Source organism: Cucurbita pepo, chromosome LG01, assembly GCF_002806865.2.
Source record: "Cucurbita pepo subsp. pepo cultivar mu-cu-16 chromosome LG01, ASM280686v2, whole genome shotgun sequence".
NCBI classification, from domain to species: domain Eukaryota; kingdom Viridiplantae; phylum Streptophyta; class Magnoliopsida; order Cucurbitales; family Cucurbitaceae; genus Cucurbita; species Cucurbita pepo.
The window spans coordinates 20,723,673-20,733,827 of record NC_036638.1 but is presented as its reverse complement, the minus strand read 5'-3'; the positions used below and the strand labels follow the sequence as shown (position 1 = coordinate 20,733,827).

The following is a 10,155-nucleotide window of genomic DNA, read 5'->3' as shown; positions in this document are numbered from 1 at the left end:
TCATCCCACACTTCTAGAACCTCCTAAGATAATCCTTAGTTTTTCTAAAGGATTTAGATAAAAGGGTGGCTGCCTAGAATGTGACAGAGAGAGGGAGCAGCTGGGATGTAAGTTTCAACGCGACATAAAATATGGTAAGCGTGTACAAAGCGTAATACACAAAAGAACAATTTCTAACTAAAATGGTGTGCCATTATCATTGTGTAACATGGAAGAAAAGTCGTGTTACCACCACTAGCCGATATTTACATCTTATTGTCAGCCTTCCGCTTTGGCCCGTTACGTATCGCTGTCAGTCTTACGGTTTTAAAACGTATATGTTAGGAAGAGGTTTCCACCTTCGTTCCTCTCTCCAACCTATGTGGGATCTCATAATCTACCCTTTGGGAATCAGCGTCCTCGCCGACACACGGCCCGATGTTTGGCTTTGATACCATTTGTAACAGCCCAAGGTCACCGATTGCAGATCATCATCGGCCTCACGGTCTTAAAGCGCGTTTGTTAGGGAGACGACTTCACACCCTTATAAGGAATACTTCGTTCTCCTCTCCAACTGACGTGAGATCTCATGAAACCAAACCTGGTTGGATTATTTGTTTCACCTAACGTTTTAAAAAGATAAGACAGCAATGTTTCTTCTTGCTCTATAAAGTTCTTTCAACCCCATTGATCAAGAGCCACTCTAGACTGCAAACAGAAACATGATGAGATACATTTTGATTACTCTTTTGGTAGCCTTCTTGGCAGGTGCTGCTGTGGTTGAATCTCTTGTTCGTCATTACAGTTTCTTAGTAAGTTTAATTCTTGTGAAGATGGGTTTGTCGGCTAAAACATTATCAGAAGATTATACTCATGAAATTCTGTGCAGGTTGTGTTGAAGAATGAGACGAAGATCTGTGGGAGCAAGTTTATTATGACTGTTAATGGGAAGTTTCCAGGACCAACTCTGTATGCCAGGGAGGACGACACGGTGATTGTTCGAGTCACCAACCGAGCTAACCATAATCTCACTATCCACTGGTCTGAACTACCAACTAATAATAAGCTTATTCTTCGAATCCAAGATGAAATAACGCCAAGATTTTGTTCGATATTGATAGGCATGGGGTTCGACAGCTCCGAAGCGGGTGGGCTGATGGACCAGCATATATCACACAGTGCCCAATTCAACCGGGTCAGAACTATGTCTATAATTTCACTCTCCACGCCCAAAGAGGCACCCTTTTTTGGCATGCTCATATCTCTTGGATTAGAGCCACGGTTCATGGCGCCATTGTCATCTTACCCAAGCTTGGCGTTCCTTATCCTTTTACCAATCCTGATAAAGAGAAAATCATCATTTTAGGTAAGCAAAATATCGTTCAAAATCATTCTAACTGCCCAAGCCCACTGTTAAGTAGATATTATCCTCTTTGTGCTTTACTTTCCGGCTTCAGCTCATTGCCATCCTCTGCAGGTGAATGGTGGAAGGGCGATGTGGAGGATATGGTCAACAAGAGCATAGTGTCGGGTCTGCCGCCCGCCGTATCGGACGTCCACATAATCAATGGCCACCCAGGCCCTGTTCATGGCTGCGCTACTAATGGTACCCAAATGGACAAAAACACAAAAAATCATCAAAAGATCATAACTTTGGAACATGATATGAATTGGGGAGATGGGTTTGGAGTTTTGAACTCAACGAAATAACTGGGAATGTCTTTTGATGAATGTGCAGGAGGCTTCACATTACACGTTGAAACTGGAAAGACTTACCTTCTCCGAATCATAAACGCAGCACTCAACGAAGATTTCTTCTTCAAAATCGCAGGCCATCGTTTCTCCATTGTTGAAGTCGATGCTTCTTACACTAAGCCTTTCCAAACCGAAACCATTTTCATAAGCCCTGGCCAAACGACAAACGCCCTTCTTACAGCCGACAAACCTGTCGGGAAATACTTAATTACAGCCTCCCCTTTTATGGATGCCCCTGTTCCTATCGATAACTTAACTGCAACAGCCTTTCTTCGATACAAAGGAACTCCCAAGAATCCCACCATCGTATTAACACAAGTTCCTGCTCAAAATTCAACCCTTTTAACAGATCGGTTCATCGATTCTCTACGAAGCCTCAATTCAGAGGAATACCCAGCAAAAGTCCCTCTGTTCATCGATCATACTCTGTTTTTCACCATTGGAGTTGGGATCAATCCTTGTGAGACTTGTGTCAATGGAGTTAGAATCGTGGCGGCGGTTAACAATGTAACGTTTTTGATGCCCGAAATTGCTCTTCTTCAATCGCATTACTACAAGATTCGAGGGGTTTTTACAGAGGATTTTCCGGGGAATCCGCCGTTTGTTTTCGATTATACTGGGAAACCACCTGCAAATATTCAGACAACAAATGGGACAAAGGTTTATAGGCTGCGTTATAACTCGAATGTTCAATTGGTGATTCAAGACACTGCTGTGATTGCCCCTGAAAGTCATCCTATACATTTACACGGCTTCAATGTGTTCGTTGTCGGAAAAGGATCGGGAAATTTCGATCCGATTGAGGATCCGAAAGGCTTTAATCTGGTTGACCCAGTTGAGAGGAACACTTTCGGAGTGCCAAATGGGGGCTGGACGGCGATAAGATTCAAAGCAGATAACCCAGGTGAACAGATATCTATTTCCCCTTATTCTTCTTCGTCTTTCTTTTTGGCTCTAAATTCGTTTTTTGTTTCATCATGTGGGCAGGTGTTTGGTTCATGCATTGCCATTTGGAAGTACATACGACATGGGGATTAAAAATGGCGTTTTTAGTGGAAAATGGGGAAGGCCCCAATGAGTCTTTGCCGCCGCCGCCCCGTGATCTTCCTCGATGTTAGGATTCCCCTGTTTTCAAAAAGCTTATAAAAATCAGAGCTTAGAAACTGGTGAAGCCTGGAGGGGAGGGAATTGTGGAGTTTAAAAGAACAAACAAACGGATCCAGAGAGAGAGAGAGAGAGTGAGTGAACAGATCTGTGATTGTGTTGTGTGAGAAAATCAAAATAAGGATTCATATGCACCAAGTGAAGATTGAAGAATAAGCAATGGAGTCCTTTGTTTGATGAAGCTGGGATGATCTATGAACATTGAAGATCTTGTATTCTTTTTTTCTTTAAAGTTCAAACGATTTTCCAAGAAAATGGATGAATTTTGCTGCTTCTAATTACAAACCGTATCCTAAACACACTGTATATGAACACGTACGTTTTTAACCTAAAAAACGACCAAGACATACTAATAAGAGTAACCCAACACAGTAAGAAAACAGAGGGAATTGACGGAAAGAAAACATGAACTACATATACTACGGCAGGCAAACTATAGACATATCACCCCCCAAGACACAACGAACTCATCAACCTCTTTTGGTGAAGAGCGACGCTAATTGTAACTCAAAATACAAAAGCAATATATCTACACATTAGCAGACGGCAACAAAAGCGACCAAGTTCTGCAAAGAAGAAATGAATGTATGAAGATAAACTTTCTATCAGCCAGACTTCCTTCCCTCGGAATGAGATGGGGAAAGCTCATGCAAACAAGAGCTTTCTGAGTCACTGCTGTCATCTGGATGGCCATTCAAATCGTCAACATCACTTGCGGATTGCCCTGAAAGTGACACAATGCCCAGTGAAGCAATGCTGTTTGCAATTGCGTCGATGTCTCGAGCATTACTGTACAGACCACGGCTTCCAGTTAAAAATAAACTTTGATTTGCTTCTGTATCTGTTAGAACAACAGGGAGTACGTTCATCAATTGAGGGTTGCCCTGGCTTGAACCACTGATGAGCAGACGCAGTGTCTCTCTAGGATCCTTTTCTACATTATTAGCAGGTATCACTGGATTCACGAGTGTAGGATGCAGTGGCGGAATGGAGGCCGAAATTGTAGGGCCTGCACTCACAAGGTAGCCTTGACCCGAGGAGCAAACATCAATTACAGGAACATGAACAATTGGATCGCAGAACAAAGGAGTGAAGGTCGGGATCTGCTGAGAGGTTTTCAAAGGCAGACGGACTAGTGGCTCTGGAAATAGAGAAGGGAAATCCACTAACGGATAATCAACTAGATTTAAAGGTGATATTGGAACCGACAAATTTGAAGGTGTAGAAACTGGTAACAGCGAAGGAAATGGTGGAAGGGATGATGCACTGATGGATGGGATGGGGAGTTGAGAAGGTTCTTCCCTTTGCTGCAGAATTGATGGTGCACCAGGAGGACACCAGCAGTAGTAAGGAGTTAAGAGAGGTGAAACCACACAAGGAACATGAGATGAAACTTCAGGAGTTGGGGCAGCTAATTTTCCCAATGATTCCAAAAAACTGGATGCAGATAATGGGCTACTTGAATCAGCAGTTTGATTTATAGAATTAACACAAAATGCATCAGTGGAAATCGATGGAGCAACAATACGGTTATCTAAAGCCAAACTGTCTCCACGCCTCCTGAATTTTTCCCTAGCAGCATCTCTCAGAGAAAACAACGTCTTAGGAAGGCCTTCTTTAAAGGAATTCAACCTGGGGCTAAGACTACCCTGGAGTACAGAATTTGATTTAACTGCTGAACTACCAGAATTTCTTGACCGCACAGATTTGGATGATGCACACGATTGTCCAAAATAAGATGAATAGGATAGTTCTCTTGTGGAGTCTAATGAAGAGAACAAATCAGCAGAACTTACTGGATGTTGGTTAGGAACAGTTGACTCCATAAGATAGGCACGAAGGCATGTTGCAAAGCAACCAAGGCGCAATTCACTGATTCCAGTTAATACAGCAATAGAGGGTCTTCTCTGCAGCAAGTCTTTCATCTGTGGTAACGTCAGGAACCCATAAAATATGTAATATCAAGTCATAACTACCACACCACACGAAGATATAATAAATCACATAAAAGCTTTACATGTTCCCAGACCAACATGGTCTTCTCATGAATGAACAACAATAGAAAAATTCTATTTTTGTAACTGTAATTCAAACAAAAGAACAACTACTCGTCATTAGACTCAATACGAAAAGTACAAATACCTTCGCAAGTAGTTCAGTTCCCAAGAGCTTTGACTTCTCTGAGCACCAAAAATAGATATTTTGATCATTTGCTTTAATAACAAATGAACGGCCAGAATTATCTGAAGGGATCTCATCAAGTGTAACGAAATCACTTGACAATCTGTTATTCAGAGCGAATAGTCTCTCTACAGATCCATTATCTCCAATGAATGAAAGTCGAAAGTCGGATGATGGTAGGACCATTAGTTTTAAGTTTCCCCTGTGATAATTAGCAAATGAAAGGATCTTTTAGAAGCATAAAAAATAATATAATAATTAACCATCATAATCCTAACATTAGAATCTAGATAGCAGATAGGTAAAAGAATCAAGATGAGAAGACGACAGAAGTTTGTGGAATACAAAAAGATTCAGATAGTAGCCTTGTATCCTATATCTATCTCATTAATTTACGGCCAAATCCTAAACAATATTAGTAATTTCCTCACAACCTAGAATCAATTAACCGATTGTAATAACTTCTTCTGGTATACAACTGCATCCTCCATCATCCTTGGAAAATTTCCCATTGAAAACACTATGCAAAATTTGAAATAGCCCATAAAAAGCAACCGAACACCTAAAAAGATCTGTAGAAAGATACCAACAACACTCTAATATCTCGGACAAGGTTCAAACCTATAAGGTCAAGATATCCATGATTAAATTTTAAATGATGATTGATTCACTTCAAAATCAAAACCTCAACTTCAATGTAACTTTAACAATAAAAACAATCACAGCTTTCTACAATATTATTTCTTATAGAGTTCAAATGACAATATACTAAGTACAAACATATATCAGCATCCAATTATAAAAAATAGAATTTTTTTCAAGAAAAACAAAATCATTACAATTTCTCATAACAAGCAGTTAGGCTTTCTAACACTCTGATCAATAGAAAAGGATTCGCCATATATTGGAAAAATACAATAAGATAAATGGAATGGAAAAGTAACAAGTTGATCTGAAAAGTGAGGGAATTACAAAAGTTCAGAATTCATATCACTCACTCCAAATAATTTCATTTTAATTAAGCTGCAATCCTACACAACTGAGAAACAGGAGCAAGCTATTATTGGTATAAGAGCATGAAACTACCTTTACTTCCTCATATTTCAGAGATCATAATAGAAAACGGCCACTTTACCTACAAACCAAAAGATATGTTTATTTGGAAGAATGAACATCGTTACCATTAACAGGCTAACATGCGGAGTCCTAAATCTATAAATTATCACTAATTACACGCTTTCAAGTAAAGTTATATGGTTACACCATAGAAGTAAAAGCACTACTGATTAAAACCATTGAACTGACAAATCCTACACACTACAAAAAATAAAGATGATGACGCCGAGTCTTTTAATATTTCAAGATATAATCCAAAAAATGAATTATAAATGGGCATTGGAAATTAGGGTATTCTGACTTATATTCTAGAAAAATGAAATACAATTGACCTTCAAATCAATCAAATGAATTAATGAATTATAATTGACCGTCAGAAAATACAGATAGAAACACATATTTCTCAGTTACTTAGGATCAGAGTGTCGAGAAACAAATGATCGAGCAAATAGCTACCTTGTATTCGTAGGGCAAAGGATTGTTCCTTGCTTGTCTATTTTCCCAACGCGAATAGAGACGAGAGGTATACAGAAACACCTCGCTAGAATGCCAACTTCACCCGGCTCGAAATGCTGAGTTACAAAAACAGAGACAGATCTGATCAGCGATAAGGAGCACGAAAGACACAGAACTAGAAACTGCAAAACCTCATAACAAACATCACTACAGCGTGTTGAGGACAGAATCTAAAACGACGGGGGAAGAACACCAAATTGAAGTGATGAAAATAAAATTGAAAGAAAAAACCATTCAATCGTTTTCACTCACGCCAAATACAGATTCCATGCCATCTCCATCGGCACCGGGAGTCCTATGTAGAATCGCACGACGAGCATGGAATATAAAGCAGTGAATTGTCATCGACAATTAAAAATCCACTACACATTATAAATTCACATACCGATCAATACATATTTAAACACAAACCTGACTCAATTGAGCAAGAAAGTGATCCTCCGCGATGCCGCTGGACGTAGTCATCTTCAACAACGGCTTCAACCTTTCGTCAGCCCGACAAGCACCCATGACTTGCATATCTAGCGCCTGAAGCCACCGAATAACCCAATCTTCCCGATCGCTCTGCTGTAGCAACAGATCGCCATCTCCTTCATCAACAAGCATATGAGTCAGCCGCTCCGTAAGGTTAATCTCCCTCGTTAAAGCATGCGGACCACCAGAAACCTCAACAACATTCGAAGAAACACCGCCAACTCGAGACGAGTCCCCGAATTCTTCAACGTTATCACGATCGGCGCCTTCGCCAACGTTGCTGGTAATCGAATCTTCCTTTCTAGGGCCTGACATGGAGAAACCTAAAAAACCTCCGTCCAATGAGAATATACAAAACAAAATTCAAGTTTATCGTAGATAGATTCAAAATCCTGAGGTCTTCCTCGCACCGGAATTCGCTTTCAAATCAATCCAAACGCCTCAAACACAACGAAACAAATCGAAAAAGAAGATTAAAGAGAACAAACTGAAATCCGAAAGAATTTCGTAATCAGAAAACGAATGAATTGTAAAGGAAAACAAAGAAGAGAAAGCATAGACTCTCCAATGACCGACGTATATGAAGGTATCAGATAACTGGTGGGTGCGATAGGTAAAACGGACCTGCCTCGAGGACTTCAAGGGTGATATAAAATTAAGAATATAAAGTTAGTTTAAGATCCGGGGTGTGTCGCATAAAGTCCACGTCAGCTGCGCGCCACTAAATTGTTACGGCCGTTCAAAATCCATCCAGCTTTTTTCTGGGGGGGGCCCACCTGCCACGTCATTTTTTGTTTTTTGGAGATGCCACGAGTGCTGACGAGGCAACGACAAATTACACCCCGTACGCCAATAATTGAGTTTTCAAATTATTTTAATATTATTTTTTTTTTTCCAACTTTAAAAGGAAAAGGACGTAGGAAAATATACAAAAGTTGAAGGTATTATTAAACTGAGTCGAAAAGTCTTCGTCCAAAAATGGGATGTGGGTCCCATATCGAATATAATATAAGCAAAAATCAATGAACGGGGTGTAATGAGCCAAACCGTCCTACGCAGCCCGGCCTCCCCCTTCTGATCAAGTGGGAACATAAAAAAATAATAATAATTTCATACTACAATATAGTTCCATTATTATTGACTTAAGTTTATAATTGTGCATAACTAAAATTACATAAATCTTTTTTAAATCTTTTTTTTCTTTTTTTTTTTTGTTGGGTTAAGAAATATTATCTCCGGTTAATGTTTAAAGCAGATAATATCGTACCATCATCCAGGCCCTAGGCCCAAATATAATATAGCCCATTAGTAAAGGCCCAAATTCTATTTCAAAAGAAACCTTTGGGCGTTAGCCCACTAGTGAAGGCCCAAATTCCTCTTGAAAGAAACCTTGGGGTTGGGGCCTTATGATTGCCATCATTTATTTGTTACGTGAAAGATAGGATTAATAGAAATATATATATATATATATACCGATCTTATCTCGTCAATTGATTTTAATGGTCTTATTCTTATCTAGTAATTTATTTGTGATTGATAATAATAATAGTAATGATCTTTATATGGTCGTTTAGTTGAAGTTTTTGTTTAGAATATCTGAAAATGATGTTTGAGAATTGTGTTTAGTGTGGCATGTAAATATTATCAGTAATAAAAAAAATATAATTAATAAAAAAAAAACATAATGCTCCTAAATCAACTGGTGATAGTAATTCAAAATTGAATAAATCAAAAAAAATTATAGATAAGAATGAGAACAAATCCTTTAAACAATGAGTGGAGGTAGAACTATTGATAAACTTTAAAATGATTTGATGTCTTAATGTTGTGTTATTGGAATTGGTTGGCCTGTTTATGAGCATATCATATCCTAAACCTATAAAAATATGCTTCATTTCTTATTTTGTTACCCATACAACCAAACAAACATTGGATCATACTATTATTTCATAATAATTCATCCACCACCACCATCATTATTATTATTATGTTATTTAATTATCAATTTTATTAATTAAAACATCATTTTGTAATTAATTTTATTTAAAATAAATATATTAAATACATTTAAAATTGGGAGAAATAAACATAATTTTTTTTTTTTTTTTAATGAAGAGAAATTTAGAGCGTAGTGAGTAGGATAGGGGCAGCCGATGTAGACGTAGAAGGGCAGGCAGGGCAGGGGCAGAGGAGTATTAATTATGAAATTATGAAATTATATAATTATATAATTTAGGAAAAGCAACGAAAAGGAAGAAAAAGAAGAAAATAGGATGAGGGGAAAGCGACATGAAACGACAGCGTTGAAGTTGGTAAGGAGCATGGGGAGAAGAGTGGAATTGGCAAACCAAATTACCTAACTACCCTTAATTGCCTTCATTCCCTCATCCCCTAACTACCTAACTAAATTAAACCTTTTGGAACTCAATTGATTTCAAACTTATCGCATTAACCACTCAAACACATCTTAAAAAAAATAGTTTAATTTCATAAATTATGTAAAAGTCAAATGTCTTATGTCCGGAGACTATAATACCCGTAATATGTTATATTAAAATTAGATTTATGGATGAATGCAATTCAGATCTCAAATCGAGACGTTTCCCTTAGAAATCCGAGCATCATATTTACCATTTATAAGTTTCAACCAATTCTTGTAGTAGAATTGTACCCGAGCCATTCAATCAAGCCTTGATCAAGTTAGATTGTGTAGTGACTTAATTTAGAACAAGGTTTCCCAAATCTTGCTTATAGATCTTCGATCTAATCTAATTCTAGTATTATCTCTTGGTTGATCATAATTTCGTATAAGGAGGTGTTAATTACTTTGATTCAAGAGTTCTTGCTTCAACATAAACTTGAATGGTTGGGCTGAGGATTAGGGTTGCCTTATCAAGTAAAAAAAAAAAAAAAAAAAAAAAAAAAAAAAAAAAAAAAAAAAAAAAAAAAAAAAAAAAAAAAAAAAAAAAA

At 38.0% G+C, this 10,155-nt stretch overlaps 2 protein-coding genes across 4 annotated transcripts; one reads left to right on the top strand and one right to left on the bottom strand.

Annotated features, from left to right (window-relative positions):
* The first annotated feature begins 363 nt into the window (after positions 1 to 363).
* LOC111794272 (laccase-4-like) lies at positions 364 to 3,353 on the top strand. Its single transcript, XM_023676273.1, has 6 exons — positions 364 to 791; positions 869 to 1,020; positions 1,101 to 1,345; positions 1,457 to 1,585; positions 1,718 to 2,638; positions 2,722 to 3,353. Exons 1-6 carry the CDS (start codon positions 702 to 704, stop codon positions 2,850 to 2,852), a joined length of 1,668 nt encoding a protein of 555 aa, XP_023532041.1. The 5' UTR covers positions 364 to 701; the 3' UTR covers positions 2,853 to 3,353.
* LOC111794236 lies at positions 3,154 to 7,820 on the bottom strand. Of its 3 annotated transcripts, XM_023676272.1 has the most exons (5): positions 7,123 to 7,263; positions 6,964 to 7,006; positions 6,652 to 6,767; positions 5,041 to 5,281; positions 3,154 to 4,823 (listed from the first exon to the last, which is right to left on the bottom strand). In XM_023676272.1, exons 2-5 carry the CDS (start codon positions 6,979 to 6,981, stop codon positions 3,504 to 3,506), a joined length of 1,695 nt encoding a protein of 564 aa, XP_023532040.1. In that variant the 5' UTR covers positions 6,982 to 7,006; positions 7,123 to 7,263; the 3' UTR covers positions 3,154 to 3,503. The 3 variants fall into 3 exon arrangements, with proteins under 3 accessions (XP_023532040.1, XP_023532038.1, XP_023532039.1); XM_023676270.1 differs by lacking the exon at positions 6,964 to 7,006 and having other exon boundaries at positions 7,123 to 7,820; XM_023676271.1 differs by lacking the exon at positions 7,123 to 7,263 and having other exon boundaries at positions 6,964 to 7,116.
* Between the last annotated feature and the right edge of the window lie 2,335 nt (positions 7,821 to 10,155).

What these genes read in the sequence shown, in the direction of transcription:
- LOC111794272 (XM_023676273.1), top strand. Translation starts at nt 702, where the DNA reads ATGATGAGATACATTTTGATTACTCTTTTGGTAGCCTTCTTGGCAGGT. An exon ending in TTCGTCATTACAGTTTCTTA is followed by an intron (nt 792 to 868) that starts GTAAGTTTAATT and finishes AATTCTGTGCAG; the next exon opens with GTTGTGTTGAAGAATGAGAC. An exon ending in CATAATCTCACTATCCACTG is followed by an intron (nt 1,021 to 1,100) that starts GTCTGAACTACC and finishes CGATATTGATAG; the next exon opens with GCATGGGGTTCGACAGCTCC.
- LOC111794236 (XM_023676270.1), bottom strand. Translation starts at nt 7,500, where the DNA reads ATGTCAGGCCCTAGAAAGGAAGATTCGATTACCAGCAACGTTGGCGAA. An exon ending in TTCTTGCTCAATTGAGTCAG is followed by an intron (nt 6,768 to 7,122) that starts GTTTGTGTTTAA and finishes TTTGTAACTCAG; the next exon opens with CATTTCGAGCCGGGTGAAGT. An exon ending in GAACTGAACTACTTGCGAAG is followed by an intron (nt 4,824 to 5,040) that starts GTATTTGTACTT and finishes ACGTTACCACAG; the next exon opens with ATGAAAGACTTGCTGCAGAG.